Source organism: Rhinoderma darwinii, chromosome 3, assembly GCF_050947455.1.
Source record: "Rhinoderma darwinii isolate aRhiDar2 chromosome 3, aRhiDar2.hap1, whole genome shotgun sequence".
Taxonomy (NCBI): Eukaryota; Metazoa; Chordata; class Amphibia; order Anura; family Rhinodermatidae; genus Rhinoderma; species Rhinoderma darwinii.
This window is the reverse complement of record NC_134689.1, coordinates 311784215-311802672: the sequence shown is the minus strand read 5'-3', so window position 1 is coordinate 311802672 and position 18458 is coordinate 311784215. Positions and strand designations below refer to the sequence as shown.

The window sequence follows — 18458 nt, the reverse complement described above, 5'->3', positions numbered from 1 at the left end:
CAGTTTTAACAGGAGTGCCGAGGTAGCAGTAGTACTTAGGCCCTGGTGTCTATGGGGGACCAAAAGCTGCCTGCCCCATAGGAAGATACTAGTATTATAAATAGCACATGGTAACTGGGGACCCTGTTATAGATTTTGTATTGGGTCCAGGGACTTTAATTTACGTCTCAGGGTGCCCATATATAAAGACACTTTAATCAATACTGATCACAAAGTTAACTTCTAGCCAAAAATGAAAACTTGACTGTGCTTCAGAATCCATACGTGTAAAAAGTGGTCTTTCTCTAAGTTCAGGTGTATGTGCTCCATACATTATCTGCTTTCAGTTTCTATAACAGAAAGTATCTGTCTGACAGTTACCCTTGTCAACCATATTAGCTTTTATTGGGTTGTATTTTCTGTCACTCAATCACTCATAGGGCTCCATCTCCTTCTCTCAGCTGTCCCTGACAGTCAGTTACAGTTAGAGAACCCATTCACAGTGTAAAGACATGTTTGATTGAATCTACACCTGTCGAGTGTGAAACATGGCAGAGCATTCACCCTCATTAATAGAATATAATTTAACAATCTTTGATACATTTTTTTTTTTGGGAAAGTGTAACAGCGTTATCAGTAACTTGTTTCTCTTCCTCTGATTTTAATAGAATCAATATACTGTAGCTATAAGCCTGAGTTAGAAATGCATGAAAAGTATTGTAATTTCTTTAACAAACATAGCTATTTTATTTCACAACCCGAGACACTGACCCAGAACAATTTTTCTTCCAATCTCTAGGAATAAGTTTTAAAATGTACTTATAGTATAGTATATTTTCCTATAAATAGGTCAAATATTCTGTGCTGATTAATTTCATTATTTTTAAAAATGCCCTGCTATTCTTCAACACCAATAGACTTTATGGAGTTTTCCTGCTACATCAAGTTATGGCATATTGCTTGTCGTAGTAGAAAAGCTTGACATTTTTATATTCTGGCTGCCTGAAGACACCACAATAGGGAGCTTAATAAAGATGGATTTATACAGCTCACATCAAACTAAATAATAACGCCAGCTTCAAAATATTGTTATTTAATGGCTATACAAATATTTTAAGAAATGAATCAGCAATATCTGAAGTTATATAAAATCTTTGTTTATTGAACAGATTTAATTTACAAAGTAAACTAAATAATAATATATCTACATGCCATCAACACATAGACAGTCTACAGTCCTCATTGTCCTCTATGACTTCCCTCTCCTGTCCCAATCTGGCTGCAAAACAACACCATGAAACTCTCAAAAGTGCCTTGGATGAAGCATCCTTTTCTACGTGCGGAACATTCCAACACAGACAGCACAACCTTGGCACATGCCTCAATCCCGCTTACTTTAGATGTGCTTGAGATGTGCCGAACGTCTGTGGAGAAAATCGCATATGTCAGCAGATTTCCTCCATGACAAATTCATGCTCAAAACGTACAACTCTGCCCTTCACCGTGCCTAAGAAGTCTATTTCACCTCTCATCTCCACACTAATAATCCAAAATGACTCTTTGATATGTTTTATTCCCTCCTTAGTCCTAAAGTGCAGATGCCTATCACAGATCTCAGTGCTGAAGACCTGGCTTATTTTAAAGTTAAAATTGACAACATCCGGCATGATATTATCTCCCAGTCCTCTAGTAGCATTGATCCCCTTCCCTCCCGCACTCCCTCTTCTTCACTCTCAGCATTTGACCCATAAACAGAAGAAGGTCTATAGGCTCCTCTTTTCTTCTTTCCCAACTTTCTGCATTAGTGATCCTATTCCCTCACACATCATCCAGTCTCCTTTCCCGCCTGTTACTAGTCACCTAACTAAGGCCGGATTCACACGAGCATGTGCGTTTTGCGCGCATTGTAGTTCCGTGTGTCATCAGTGAATGGTGCGTGACTGCGTGGTTTTCACGCATATGCCATCCTTATGACACGCGGTATTGATGTTTATAAAAATAAATAAAGGAGGTGCTTTTATTTTTTTCCTTCATCTCTTTATCTACAGTTGAGCGAATCACACGCGACACACGGAAGTGCTTCCGTGTGCTGCGCGTGATTTTCACGCACCCATTGACTTCAACGGGTGCGTGATGCGCGAAAAACGGTCAAGTATAGGACATGTCGTGAGTGTCTGAACGGGGTCTGAACGGCCCCATTGACTAACATAGGTCCGTGCGACGCACATGATTTTCACGCGCGTATCACAGACGTTAAATACGCTCGTGTAAATAAGGCCTAAAATAGTTAAGGTTTTTCTTTCTTTTGGGATCTTTCCCTCGTCTTTTAACCCTTTCCCGACATTTGGCGTATGGCTACATCATAGCTGGGTGAGCCCGCACCATTCAATGTGGGTGTCGGCTTCATGTTACAGCCGACACTTCACAGTAATGAGCGGGATCGCGCTCGAGTGCGATCCCTCTCATTTAATCCGTTAAATGCTGCGGTGAATAGCAAACGTGGCATTAAAATCATTAGAAATAGGGGGGGGTGACTCCCTGTGGCAGCTCATTTGTGCCACCCGCAATGCAATTGTGGGGTGGCAATGGTTGCTATGGCAGCCTGGGGGCCTAATGAAGGTCCCCAGATGTGCCATCTTAATGAAACCATTTTGGGTTACATGTGAGGTTTTGGTCACTTTTTATAAATTTTTTTGTGGGAGATGAGGTGACCAAAGAATATCGATTCTGGCGTTTTTTCACGGCGTACACCGTGCGGGTTAAATAATTATATATTGTAATAGTTCAGACTTTTACGGCTGTAGCGATACCAATTATGTTTGTTTATTATTATTTTTTTTACAATACTCTAGGGGGAAAATAGGAAAATATTTGAACTTTTAATATTTATTTTTTTACATAAAATAACAACTTTATTTGACTAATTTTTACTTTTTTATTAGTCCCGCTAGGGGACTTCAACCAGCGATCGTTGGATCGCTTGCACTTAATACTGCAATACTAATGTATTGCTGTATATCATCTTTCTGACAGGCTTCTATTAATATATAAATTATATATATATATATATATATATATATATATATACACACACCATAGCTTCCTTAATCATCATACAGGGACAGCATTTTAAAAAAAAGAGTACTATATTTTGTAGACTATAACAAGTAATGGACTATAAGAAGCACCTAAATTTAAATATGAAGTTTATTCGGTAAGACATGCAAGTCTTATTGTCAGAAAAATTGTATATAAGAGCATATATTAAGATTTTAGAGCACCATTTACTTAAAGCAGATACCAAATTAATGGTGCATCACATCTAGAAGATCTTTAAAGTCTAACTATATAATGTTTTTAAGTATTTAATAGTCTTTAGGTGTCATTGAAATGTATAGGCACAGATAATTGTTTGCGAAAGTAACAATAATTCAGTTACATTTTTTTAACAACTTTTTAAGAAGAATAGGTTTTTCACACTTTTCATAAAGTTGCTGAATTTGATCACTCCATGGATACTCTAATATAGAGGGCTAAAAGCTCTGCAGGGTTTAGTGGTCATTACTTTTCCTATCCACAAGTGACAACTGCATGAGGCGAGATTAAATACATTTTAACAAAAAAGCATGAAAGTGGTTGCTGTTCTGTAACTTCAGAAAATACCATGCAACTATGAATTGACAATGCAGTAGAGTTGTAATCTGACATACTCTGATTATTATGGGAAATTTACTCATAGTTTAGGTCAGATAAAAACAGTGATGTCCACAATAATCCTACTCAACTTGAAAAGGCTTTCATTTTTTAATAAAACATATTTTTATATAACTGATCCAGAACATGTGCATGTTTGGTTGTATCATATACCTATATAGGAGGTCACAGGCTTGACGTACGGCTATAATTGACTATAGTACTGAACAGATATTACAGCTTTACATCCTGACACTTACCGATCAAACGCAGAAGAAGAAACAGAACACCCAGTGCATATGACTTCAGTTCTGGACTTACTGCCCTATAGGGAGGAAAAAACAGAGCCATTGAATAAAGAACGTTATAGAGTAGTGTAACCTATTCAAGATCACTGAAGAAAAGGATGTGGCATCAAGAAAAAGGCATACAGACAAAGCAATGCAATCTGTCAGAGTATGCAGAAGAAAACTGGATGTAATTCTACAGACTGCAAAAGAACTAAGTATTGAAACTAAATTGTAACATTACCTTTGATCACGTAATAATCATGCATAATGTAAAACATAGTTATGTCATTAGCAAAAATGGGGATGGATTTGATCTAGATTTAAATAAAAGTGGTATTCCCAACTGAAACATTTATTACATATCAATGGGAAATGCTATAAATGTATGATAGATGTGGGTCCCAGCTCTGGGACCCGCACCTATCTCCAGAATAGGGGTCACCCGAACCTTATCTCGCTTTGTGAGGCGGCCGCTCCATCCAGACGGAGAATAAATGGAGAGGTGGAACGGGAGTTGGGTGACACCGTTCTGAAAATAGGTGCAGGTTCCAGAGCTAGGACCCTATCAGGTATTTATGGCATTTCCTGTGGATATGCCATAAATGTTTTCGTTTGAGAATACCCATTTAAATTGAACCAGAACCCCTTTGTTCATTTAACCTAGCATTTGTCACAAGGGTTCACAAAGCATCTCTGGAAGTTGGTAGCAGCGTCTGCATTGTACAAATAGAAACAGATACTTTACAACAACACTGGAATGGAATCATTAGTCATCATAGTATTGCACCAAGGAAATCCTAGTAAGACTTATAGGAGTGTCAGAACCTTAACATAGAAGTTGATACAAGGTTAGGCATATGACGGTTACTTGACTCATATCACTGGTACTTGGCTCACAAGTTCTTGACACTATAGAAAATGCAAAACTGTATGTTAAGCTGAAATATTATATTTTGTTGGTTATTTGTATTGTGTAAATTGTTCAGAAATGTATTTGATGTATGTTATTTTAATGAAGTGTTAATGGTAAATAATTTAGCCTTTTTCATTTTGCATTGATTAATTTAGACTTTTTTTTAATTTTGCTTTGATTTTTATATAGTTGAACATTTCTCACAAAATAAGTGATTGGAGCCATAGATTGTTTAGGATTATGTACTTTCATTCTGTTAGACAGTTTGTGCCTCATAAATCAATATGTCAACAGTTTCTGCTGTTTTGTGCCAGCATTCAACATACTGATACGATTGACCACGGAACTTATAAAAAAAAAGTCACCCCTTTTCTCTGTGTAAAAGTCTATACATCATTCTATATAAAAGCAGCACTTGAATGCCTACTCCAAATTCTCCAGTGATCGTTCATCAATCACTCAACCATTTCACATCCTTCAATGTGTTACTGATTTACTGTCTAGTATTAACCCCTTAAGGACGCAGCCTAGTTTTGGCCTTAAGGCTCAGAGCCCATTTTTCAAATCTGACATATTTCACTTTATGTGGTAATAACATCGGAATGCTTAAACCTATCCAAGCGATTCTGAGACTGTTTTCTCGTGACACATTGGGCTTCATGTTCGTGGTAAAATTTGGTCAATATATTCAGTGTTTATTGGTGAAAAATTGCAAAATTTAGAGAAAATTTTGAAAAAATAGAATTTTTCAGAATTTAAATCCATCTGCTTGTAAAACAGACGGTTATACCACCAAAAATAGTTACTAGTTCACATTTCCCATATGTCTACTTTAGATTGGCATAATTTTTTGAACATTCTTTTATTTTTCTTGGACGTTACAAGGCTTCGAACATAAACAGCAATTTCTCATATTTTTAAGAAAATTTCAAAAGCCTTTTTTTTTAAGGTACCTCTTCAGTTCTGAAGTGGCTTTGAAGGGCCTATGTATTAGAAACCCTGATAAAACACCCCATTTTAAAAACTATACCCCTCAAAGTATTCAAAACAGCATTTAGAAAGTTTTTTAACCCTCCAGGCATTTCACAGAAATTAAAGCAAAGTGGAGGTGAAATTTGCAAATTTCATTTTTCTTGCTGAATTTCAATTTTATTCAATTTTTTTCTTTAACACAGAAGCTTTTACCAGAGAAACACTACTAAATAAGTATTGTCCAGATTCTGCAGTTTTTAGAAATGTCCCACATGTGGCTCTACTGCGCTCGTGGAATAAAACACAAGCCCTAGAAGCAAGGAAGCACCTAGTGCATTTTGAGGCCTCTTTTTTTATTAGAATATATTTTAGGCAGCATGCCAGGTTTGAAAAGGTGTTGAGGTGCCAAAACAGTAGGAATCCCCCAATAGTGACCCCATTTTGGAAACTACACCCCTCAAGGAATTCATTTATGGTTGTTGTTACCATTTTGACCACACAGTTTTTTCACAGCACCTATTTGAATTTGGCTGTGAAATTAAAAAAAATAAATTTTTTCCAATAAGATGTCATTTGTGATCAAAATTTCTTATTTTCACAGGACACAAAATACCACATTTTGTTGCCCAATTTGTCCTTAGTGCGGCAATACCCCATTTGTGGTGATAAACTGCCGTTTGGGCCCATGGGAGGGCTCAGAAGGAAAGGAGCGCTATGTGTTTGTTGGAGTCCAGATTAGCTGGATTGGTTTTCGGGTGCCATGTCGCATTTGCAGAGCCCCAGAGGTATCAAAGCAATGGAAACCCACCAGAAGTGACCCCATTTTGGAAACTACACCCCCAAGGAATTCATTTATGGGTAATGTGACCATTTAGACCCAATAGTTTTTTTCACAGAACTTATTTGAATAGGGCTTGGAATTAAAACAAAATTAATTTTTTCCAATAATATGTAGTTTTGGCTGAAAATTTCTTATTTTCACAAGAAACAAAATACCCCATTCTGTTGCGCAATTTGTCCTGAGTGAAGCAATACCCCATTTGTGGTGATAAACTGCGGTTTTGGCCCATGGGAGGGCTCAGAAGGAAAGGACCACCATTTGGCCTACTGGGGATTTTCTGGTGCGAAGTCATGTATGAAGAAGCCCCTGAGGTACCAGTACAGTTGAAACCCGCAAGAAGTGACCCCGTTTTAAAAACTACACCCTTAAGGCATTCATCTAGAGGTGTAGTGAGCATTTTTACCCGAGACATACACCCCATAAACTGTAATGTGGGTTCTCACGGGTATGGCAATACCCTACATGTGGCTGTTATCAGCTGCCTGGGCACACAGCAGGACTCAGAAGGGAAAGATGAGGGGGATAAGCTGTGCGGAGTACATCAGGGTAAGTAAAATTTGGGTAAATTATAAACCAAGGGATGTATGATAAATTTTAAAACACTCTTTCATACGGAGCTCTGGTTTTTCGGGACACGTGCCACATTGATATATTGTGTCCTCCCTTATCCCCCTCTTATAGCAGACTTTGCACCTCTTTTGACTTTTTCCCTTCTTGCCAGTTTGGGGAACTTATCCTGGAAATTGTTGCCCCGGTACGATGCGTGTGGCCTCGCTTCCAGAAGTACTGGGTGTCCCCCTCCCTTCTTGGTCCCTAAAGATTAGGTTCTTGATAATAACCTCTTGAAATTCCAGGAAAGTTCCCCTCTGGCCTGTACATAGACGTAGAATGTACACATTGTACAAAGCCATCGGTATGATGTGCACGGACAGCTTCTTATACCACACCGCATGGTGCTGTAAGGCTTCAGGACTTGATCTGACAAGTCCACCCCTCCCATGTACCTATTGTAGTCCAGGATGCAGTCTGGTTTGGGGGTCTCTGTACTGGTACCTCGTACAGGTACATGGGTACTGGTGTGGCATCTCTCTTGTCTTGTACTTGACACAAAATATGTTGCTGCTAGAATGTGCCCTGCTCCTACTACTTCTGAGTGTTTGCCAAAGCACAGTCTTAGGGAGGCCTCTCAGATTTCTTCTAGCAGTGCCGCATGCCACAGTACTTCGGGAAGCGAGGCACTTGAAGAGTGGAACGCTCGTATAAAAATTATCCAGGTAGAGGTGGTAACCCTGGTCCAGCAGTGGGTGCACCAAATCCCACACAATTTTTGCATTAACTCCCAGTAAGGGGGGGCATTCTGGGGGCTGAATACTGCTGTCCTTCCCTTCATATATCCTAAATCTGTAGGTATACCCTGATGCACTCTCGCACAGCTTATACATCTTCACGCCATACCTTGCCCTCTTACCCGGCAGGTACTCGCGGAATTGAACCCTCCCTTTAAAATGTACCAAGGACTCATCAATAGAAATACACTTCTCGGGGGTGTATGCTTGGGAAAACCGGGCACTGAAATGGTCTAATAGGGGTCTCCGTTTATACAAACGGTCAAAACTGGGGTCATCTCGGGGTGGGCACAGCTCATTATCAGTATAATGTAAGAAGCAAAGTATTGCCTAATTTATTTATTTTTTTAGGTTACAGTTCAGTTCTGAAGTTGCTTTGAGGGGCCCATATATTAGAAACCCCTATCAAACACCCCATTTTAGAAACTAGACCCCTCAAAGTATTCACAACAGCATTTAGAAAGTTTATGAACCCTTTAGGTATTCCACGGGAATTTAAAGCAAAGTAGAGGTGAAATGTAAAAAAAAAATTTGTCAGAAAATCCTCTTTATACCATTTTTTTTTTTATAACACAAAAGGTTTCATCAGAGAAACGCAACTTAATACGTATTGTCCAGATTCTGCAGTTTTGAGAAATATCCCACATGTGGCCCTAGTGCGGTAATGGACTGAAGCACCGGCCTCCGAAGCAAAAGAGCACCTAGTGGATTTTGAGGCCTCTTTTCTATTAGGCATCATGTCCGGTTTGAAGAGGTCTTGTGGTGCCAAAACAGTGGAAACCCCCAAAAGTGACCCCATTTTGGAAACTAGACCCCTTGAGGAATTCATTGTAGTTTTCTTGGGGTGCCTGCAGCTTTTTGATCAGTTTTTATTCTATTTTAGGTGGCGTGGTGACTAAAAAACAGCAATTCTACTATTGTTTTTTTATTCTATTTTTTTTTACAGCGTTCACCGTGCGCTATAAATGACATATTCACTTTATTCTGCGGGGCGATACGATTATGTCGATACCAGATGTTTATAGTTTTTTTATGTCTTATGGCGTTTGCACAATAAAATACGTTTTGTAAAAAATCATTCACTTTTTGTGTTACCTTATTCTAAGAGCCAGACCTTTTTTATTTTTCCATCAATAAAGCCGTGCGAGGACTTATTTTTTGCGTAACGAACTGTAGTTTCCATCAGTATCATTTTTAGGTACATGCGACTTTTTGATCTCTTTTTATTTCATTTTTTGGGAGGTGAAGTGACCAAACAATTGTGATTGTGGTACGGTTTATTATTATTTTCTTTTACGGCGTTCAACGTGCGGCATAAATAACAAAATAATTTTGTAGTTCAGGCCGTTACGGACGCGGCGATATCAGTTATGTATAGTTTATTTGTTTGTTTATATATTTTTATCAATAATAAAGGACTGATAAGGTAAAAAAAGGGGATTTTTACTTTTAAAACTTTTATTTTCTTATTTTTACACATCTTTCTTTTAACTTTTTTTTTACTTTATTACTTTTTCCCACTAGGGGACTTGAGGGCAGGAGGCCCTGATCGCTATTCTAATACACTGCACTACATGCGTAGTGCAGTGTATTAGAACTGTCAGCTACTCACTGACAGCAAGAATAGTGGGTCCTGACTTTGTCAGGACCCACTAGGCTTCCGTCGATGGCATAGCCGGACGCCATTGTTTGGTGTCCGGTTGCCATAGTCACCATCGCCGGCCGCTATCGTGTAGCAGGCCGGCGATGGCAGCTTAACCCCTAAAAAGCCGCAATCTCTATTGAACGCGGCTTTTAAGGGGTTAATCAGCGGGGACACAGTGATCGGTCCCCGCTGTAGGAGCTGCGGCAGCTGTTGTACGAGACAGCAGCTGTCATAGCTCCTGTATGTGTCGGGAGGACAGCCGAAACGGCCGTTACTCCCGAGACGTACTATTAGGTCATGGAGCGCGAACGATACAGCTACCATGACCTAAAAGTACGTCAAGGAGCGGGAAGGGGTTAAAGGGATTTCTATATCACAGAAAAAGAGCATACTACCTATTGCACACGACCGAGTTCAAGCGGTGAAAAAACGGTCTGCGTGTCAGACAGATTTCCCCGCCCGACTGCGGTACAGGTGAACGGGACTCCTGCCATCATAGACATTTATGGTGCTAGGAGTCTCTGCCTCCCCCCCGGGACTGCTGTTCCGTACTGTATCATTTTGTTCAGTACAAAACAGCAGTTCTGTGAGGAGGCAGAGACTCCTAGCCTATGATGGCAGGAGTCCCGTTCACCTGTACCGCAGTCGGGCGGAGAAATCTGTCTGATACACGGACCGCTTTTCACGGCCTGAACTGGGTCGTGTGCAAGAGGGGTTACTGATACAAGGGCAGGTTAAAAACTAGTTCCCAGCAGCGTGCAGACAAGATACAATGTTATATGGGGAAGAAACACAGGTGTAAAATACTGGTGAACACCCACTCTCACACCCATCATCCATGAGGGGGATGGATGCTTAGTATTAAAAATACACACAGAGAAAACGACTGTAGGGTGCCAGCTGTGATTTTGTAGGAATTCAGGCAAGAATCATGATATGAGAACAATGTGTGAATGTATCATAACTAAGGCCTTTTCGTCACTGATATGAAGAAATTTTGATCCTATTTTCTGTGATTTGTTTATATTATTAGTGTAGCAACTCGCAATGTCGAGGACCATTGACGCAGTTTGCGAGCTAGCGTATTTTGGCAAAAATATCAACTAATATTGAATGTTTATCATTTTTACAGGGTGATTACTGGGCTTGTGATGCTGCGGGAGAATGGGGTGTTAGTACTGTGTGTCTGATCAAATAGCGTGGGCATAACTGATAGGGTAAGTGTACACGGTGGATACGCTGCGTAAAAGTGCACAGCGTATCCGTCCTGGAAGCTGCACAGAATTCCGCCCTTAAAACCGCACCAAATTGTGGTGCAGTTTTATGGCGGAATCTAATCTGTGGAAATACTGCTAGAAAAAAATAACAGTTCATACTTAGCCTGTTCTCCGTTGTCAGAGCGATGTGTATCGTCACTATGACAACGGCCAGGGGTATTTATAAACCTTTTTATTATTTTTAAACCCAAAAAAGCTTTTAATTTCTATTGGAATTGCAATTTTTGCGGTGGAATCGCAGCTTTTCTGCTGCAAAAATGGCATTTGCCTAATTTTTGCGGAGTTTCCTCCATTGAATTCAATGGGGAAAACCCGCAACAGAAGAGCAGCGATTCCGCAGCATAAATTGACGTGCTGTGGACAAAAAACTGCACCACAGGTCAATTTATGAAGGGCTTATCAGCTGATTTTTTTTCTGCTGTGTGTTGATGAGATTTGTTCACATCTCATCCACTCTGCTGCTACTGTATCATGCTGCAGATTTTCCACAATGAAAAACCTTATTTATTTTGTTTCAGTTACATTTGTTTATATAAAAAATATCTAAATGTCTGGAAAATCTGAAACTCCATCACTGCTGTTCCAGGATTATCAGAGTTTTCTGTATATATTGGTTTTTTTTCTATAGATTATTTGTCTCTCTACTTTACATCATAAAAGTACACAAATCATGGGAAGAATATCGTGGAGCAGAAGAACATTGATTATTATTAAAATTCTTTAATTAATGGACCCTTCAGTGACACTTTGCTGCCAATCAGGTTGGTTCTGTAACCTCTTCAAATATCATTACTTGGATTATAAAAGCGGCTTCTGCACATCTCAGATAATTACATCTGTAGCTGCATAATGAGTTCTGGAATATAGCAGCCTTGTTAACACTAGCTACTGGTGTTATTGGGAAATAAAAAGCAAGTCATTATCTTTGGGGAAAAAAAATGTTGAAACTCCACAAGTAAGCCATTTTGGTGATATAGTGTTCTAGGAACCAATATTCTGCTAAACGATCTCTATATTAATTTCCTATTTCATGGTCCTCAGAAAAGGAATTGTAAACGTAAAGTGGTTGTCCAAAACTAGAAAAATAGATCTGCTTATTTTCCTGAAAGAGCACCAATTTTGTCTATGGGATGTGTCTGGTATTGCAGCTTTGCCCTATTGACTTAAAGAGGCTCTGTCACCACATTATTAGTGCCCTATCTCCTACATAAGGAGATGGGCGCTATAATGTAGGTGACAGTAATGCTTTTTATTTAAAAAAACAATCTGTTTTCATCACTTTATTAGTGATTTTAGATTTATGCTAATGAGTTGCTTAATGCCCAAGTGGGCGTGTTTTTTACTTTAGACCAAGTGGGCCTTGTATAGAGAAGTGTATGACGTTGACCAATCAGCGTCATGCACTCCTCTCCATTCATTTAGGCAGCGCATAGGGATCCTTTTAGATCACTATGTACTGTCTTATACTAACACATTAACAATACTGAAGTGTTTAGACCGTGAATAGACATTCCACGGGATGTCTATTCACAATCTCTGCACTTCGTTACTCTGTCTGTGGTAGTTACAGCAGAGGAAGCGTAATCTCGCGAGATTACGTGGTAAATGACAGGTTACAACGAGATTACGCGTCCTCTGCTGTAATTAACTATTAAGGAACTCAGCTACTTCAGCTAGATCCTATGTCAGGGATACAACAATTTTTTTTTATCCAAGATCCATGACCTATATATACCAAAGGGGGCCAATTTGGTCTCATTTGACGTAATTTCACTATATACTTCTATTAGTCATGAGAGGGGGCTGTTTAGTGTTAAAAAGGCTTTAGATATTACTAACTATTCTCCCGATTGCAAGGAATTTGCTCTGGGCCTATTAGAAATTATTCTGACTTGCAATTATTTTTTATTTGGTGATGATTTTTTTGTTCAATTGAAAGGTACCGCCATGGGGTCTAATATGGCCCCCACTTATGCCAACATTTACATGGCGGACCTTGAGGAATCTGTCGTCTATGTGTCCCACTATTTTTCCAAGCTTTTGGGATGGTGGAGATACATAGACGACATATTACTCATTTGGACTGACACACAGGACTCTTTGCAAGATTTTTTTTGTGGATCTGAATGAGATGGACCAAGATATTAAGTTCACCATGGTTAGTTTGACAGAATCTATAAAGTTTCTTGACACCACTGTTTTTGTTAAAAATGACCATCTAGTGACAGACCTTTTTATAAAAAGTACGGACTGTAATAGCCTTTTGAGGTACGAGAGTCAGCATCCTAGAAGGATGGTTAAATCTCTTCCGTTAAGTCAGATGTTGAGGATTAGAAGGATAGTTGATGATGAGTCCATAATGATTGATCGGTTGAATGAGATGGGAGAGAAGTTTCGGTCCAGGGGTTACCTGGATAGACTTATTGGGACCCATATAGCCTGAGTTAAAAACAGTGACAATCAAGTGGATCATGTTAAGGACATCAGATGTCCCAAAGAGAAAAGACATGTCCCTTGTGTCACCACTTATGATACATATGAGCCCTAAAATCATGCAGGTAGTTAGGAGACATTGGCCAATGTTGGGGAATTTTCAGGATATTCCAGAATTTAAATCCCCCCCCTATTCTCGTATAGGAGATCATCTAATTTGAAGGATCGATTAGTGAAAACTGATATAGGTCCAAAAGGTAGTGGGAGTTTGGCTAGACAGGATCTCAATATGCGATGTGGTTGTTATCCATGTCTGAATTGTGCCAATTGTGGTTTGATGTATAGGGGAGATTCTTTTACACACTCAAAGACCGCTAACACTTACAAAATAAGACACTTTTTAACTTGTAGATCGAATTACGTTGTTTATGTTCTTATGTGTCCATGTAAACTTTTGTACGTAGGGGAGACAATTACTGAATGTAGGATTAGGCTCAATACACATAAATCCACTATTAATACAAATAAGACTGAATTACCTATCCCCAGACATTTTTGCGAAGCCCAGCATAGGGTTAAGCAGCTTCGCTTTTGGATTATAGATCATGTTCCTCCTCTTTGAAGGGGTGGGGCTAGGGAGAAATTACTTAAGAGAAAAGAAGTGGAGTGGATCAGTAGACTCGGTACGTTGCAGCCCAATGGACTCAATTTTGAGTATAACCTAAAAGCGTTTTCATAGAGTTTCCTTATCTTGGATACTGTGGGTTGTGGCTATTTACCTATAATATCGCTGGATGATATTATCCCCTTATGTATTCCTTTTTTTTTTTTTTTTTAATTCTCTATTTGTTTATTTTTCAAAAGATGTTGTTACATATAATCAAGTCTACCTTGTCGGAAGACCTATTCAGTACAGCAAATTAATAATGACAACATAGATATGAAAATAAAAAATAAGTAATAAAATATAAATAAATAAAAATGGAAAATATATGAAAATAACATAATAATAAAACAATGAAGAAAGAAACATTTCATGATACATCATATATAATAATAAGTACATAGTTATGTATTTATTTAAATAGATGCAAGACATCGAATCAACAGCTTAGGTAGACTCCCATTACTCCCCTAGTTTAATTTTCTAAAAATTAAGTTACACTCCCGTCCGAGAAAGTTCGAATATACAGAAAGCCCAATAAAGAAACAGTAGACAACCAAGAAACGGTAGATAATCAGTATTGGACCCTTAGTAAAGGAAACAGATTAACTGGGAAGAATCTCCCTTATATTATTTTCACCTTGTGGTTGTTTCCAATTACGCCAAGGAGCCCATGTGTTAAGAAATAGAGAATGTGTATGTGTATGCCAACTAGAGATTTCTTCCAATCTATATATGTCTTGGACCTTATCCAGCCATTCTTGTAATCCCGGGAGTTTTCCGTCTAGCCAATGAAGAGGGATCAAAGCTCGTGCGACGCTCAACAAGTATGTTACCAAATTGGTTTTAGAAGGGCGATATGTCTGAGAAGGCAAAGACAGCAACACCTCTGTAATTGACAATGGGGAAGAAACCAATCCAATATCTCTCAAACACCCTTCTACTTCTGACCAAAACTTACGAATTTTGGAACACGTCCACCAAATATGAGACATGGACCCTGTATTTGCTTGACATCTCCAACAAAGATCATTTTCTATCAAATTTAATCTATATAGTGTTTCAGGAGTTCTATACCATCTAGCAATTAGTTTAAAGGAGCTCTCTTGCATTTTAATGCAACGCGAGAAACCATGTGCATTTTTCCCTAAGACCTTGAGATCTGTATCTGAAAAGGTGGTATCTAGCTCTACTTCCCACTGTCTCAGATATAGTGGCACTTCAGGATGTTGGAGAGATATTATTTTATTATACAAAGAAGATAATAATTTCGGAATAGATTTTGGTAACATAACATAGGTTTCAAACCACAAAATATCCCTTGAAGAAGGGACTTTGGAAAGAAAGCTCGCACAAGTCACAGAAAGATAAGATAGGTGGGCTGTACCTAACCGTCTCCCTCCCAGAAACTCACTCCATTCATGCTCAACTGGCACCTTTCGATCTACTAATAAACTTGTCCATGGAATGGTCCATAGGTCTTTCCAAATATTAAAAGGGTCTTTAACCCCTTCCCGACATTTGACGTACATGTACGTCATGGAAAGTACTGACTTCCCGCATCTTGCCGTACATGTACGTCAAACGTTTGGCACCGGCTCAGAAGCTGAGCCGGTCCCATCATCACCGGATCTCAGCTGTATCTTACAGCTGACATCCGACTGTAACGGCGGGGACCGAAATTAGCTTCGATCCCCGCCATTAACCCCTTAAGTGCAGCGCTCAAACGCGATCGCTGCACTTAAGGTGTTTGCAGCTCATCGGAACCCCAGTAATGAAATTGCCGGGGTTCCGGTGGCTGCAATGGCAACCGGAGGCCTAATACTGGCCTCCCGGTCTGCCTAGCACCGAAGCCGGTCAAGATCCGCCCGGCGGCGGAGCCTGATCGGCTTCCGTAGCTGCCGGCAAGATGGCGCCGGGTCAGGAGCTGATCCGGCGTCATCAGCGGTGGAAGTCAGCTGTACTGTACAGCTGACATCCACCTGTAACGGCAGGAACCGGAGCTAGCTCCGATCCCTGCCATTAACCCCTTCGATGCAGCAATCGAAAGCGATTGCTGCATCGTAGCGGTTACAAGCAGATCGCCAGCCCTGACAGGCAATCGGGACTGGCGACTGCTGTTATGGCAACAGGAGACACAATGGTCTCCTGCTCTGCCATTACGGAAGCCGATTTAGGCCCCGCCGGGAGGCGAAGCCTAAACGGCTTGCTGTCAGTGAATGACTGACAGATCTAATACATTGCACTACATAGGTAGTGCAATGTATTAGAAAAAAAAAAATCTGACCGTTGGACCTTCAAGTCCCCTAGTGGGACTTGAGAAAAAGTGTAAAAAAAGTATAAAAAAGTGTAAAAAAAAGTGCAAAAAATAAAAGTTTGAAAACAATAAAAGTTTCAAGTAATCAAATAACACACAATCCCCCTTTTACTCTTATCAAGTCCTTTATTATTGAAAAATAATAATAAACCATATGTATTTGGTATCGCCACGACCGTAACGACCGGAGGTATCAAAATATTATATTATTTATTGCACGCGGTGAACAGCGTAAAAAAAACCCGTAAAAAACGTTACCAGAGTTTCTGTTTTTTAGTCACTTTGCCCTACAAATATTACAATAAAAAGTGATCAAAAAGTCGCACGTATCCAAAAATGGTACCTATAAAAACTATAGCTCGTCCCGCAAAAAACAAGCCCTCATACAACTCCGTCGACAAAAAAATTAAAACGTTATGGTTCTCACAACTTGGCGACAGAAAAAATACATTCTTTTTACAAAAGTAATTTTATTGTGCAAAAAGTTGTAAAACATAAAAAAGTTCTATAAATGAGGTATCGCCGGAATCGTACTGACCCGCAGAATAAAGGTAACATGTAGTTTATAATGCGTGGTGAACTCTGTATAAAAAAAAACCAAAAAAAGCTGTGCCAGAATTGCGTTTTTTGGTTTACCTGGCATCCCAAAAAATAGGATAAAAGGTGATCAAAAAGTCACATGTACCCCAAAATGGTACCAATAATAACTACAGCTCGTCCCGCAACAAACCAGCCCTCATACCGCTACGTCTATGAAAAATAAAATTAGTTATGGCTCCAATAAGTCAGGAAATAAAAAAATATGCAGTTGTGCCCGAGGAGAACATTTCTTCTGTTTCAAGAGGCGATTTATCAAGGACCTAAAATTAGGGAACCAGGAAGGGAGGGCCCAATCATATCCGATGGAAGCGACGGTGCCCGTATTATACCAGGATAATACTTTCCCAGCAAAATTCCCCAAACTACAAAGGCGCGGAGTGTGGACCAAAAGGGGGATAAGAAATGACACCATTTATCAGTGCGACACCGGCCTGTGCAGAAAGGATTGCTTCACAGCGTAACACACATCTATGGATTATTTTTATTTTTTTATACCACCTGACTATGCCCCTTATATACTCCGCCCCGCTTACATGTACCCCCACATTATAAAACACCAGCAATACTCAAACAAATATAGTACCAAGCAAAATCCGCTCTCCAAAAGCCAAATGGTGCTCCCTCGGCCCTGAACCCTACAGCGTGCCCAAACAGCAGTTTCCTTCAACATATATGGCACCGTCATACCCGTGAGAACCCTTTTAACAATTTTTGTGGTGTGTGTCTCCAGCGTCATAAGCTGGGCATGACATATTTGCCACTGAATGGCATATCTAGGGAAAAATATAAATTTTTAATTTGCACCATCCGCAGCGCATTCATTTATGGAAAAGACCTGTGGGGTGAAAATGCTCACTACACCCCTTAATAAATGCCTTGAGGGGTGCAGTTCCATAATGGGGTCACTTATCAGGGGTTTCTTTTTATTATTTCACATCTGAGCCTCTGCAGTTGTGAACCAATACTTTGTAAATCGCCAAATTAGGCCTCCACTCCGCATGGTACTCTTCACTTCTGAGCCCTGTCATATGTCCAGACAAAAGATTAGGGCCACATGTAGGGTGTTTCTAAAACCGGGAAACACCGCATAATAATTAGAGAGCTGTCTTGTTATGGTGGCACAAGCCGGGCACCACATATTGGCATATCTATGGAAAAAAATCCCATTTTCACTCTGCAACATTGAGCGCACACTAATTTCTACAAAACACCTGCAGGGTTAAAATGCTTACTACACCCCTTGGTAAATGCATTGAGGGGTGTAGTTTACAAAATGGGGTCACTTCTGGGGGGTTTCCACTGTTTTGGGCCCACAGGTGCCCAGAAACCAATCCAGCAACATCTGCACTCCAAATGGCGGTCCTTCCCTTCTGAGCCCTGCCGTTTGCCCAAACAGCAGTTTATGACCACATATGGGGTATTGCCGTACTCGGGAGAAATAGCTTTACAAATGTTGGGTTCTTTTTTTCCTTTATTTGTTGAGAAAAT

At 39.7% G+C, this 18458-nt stretch overlaps 1 protein-coding gene across 1 annotated transcript in view; it reads right to left on the bottom strand.

Annotated features, from left to right (window-relative positions):
• Positions 1-18458, bottom strand: part of SLCO3A1 (solute carrier organic anion transporter family member 3A1) — a 375458-nt gene that overhangs the window by 11802 nt on the left and 345198 nt on the right. The window contains exon 9 of the mRNA XM_075858217.1: positions 3933-3997. Coding sequence (XP_075714332.1) covers positions 3933-3997 — 65 coding nt within the window. The remainder of the gene's footprint in view (positions 1-3932; positions 3998-18458) is intronic.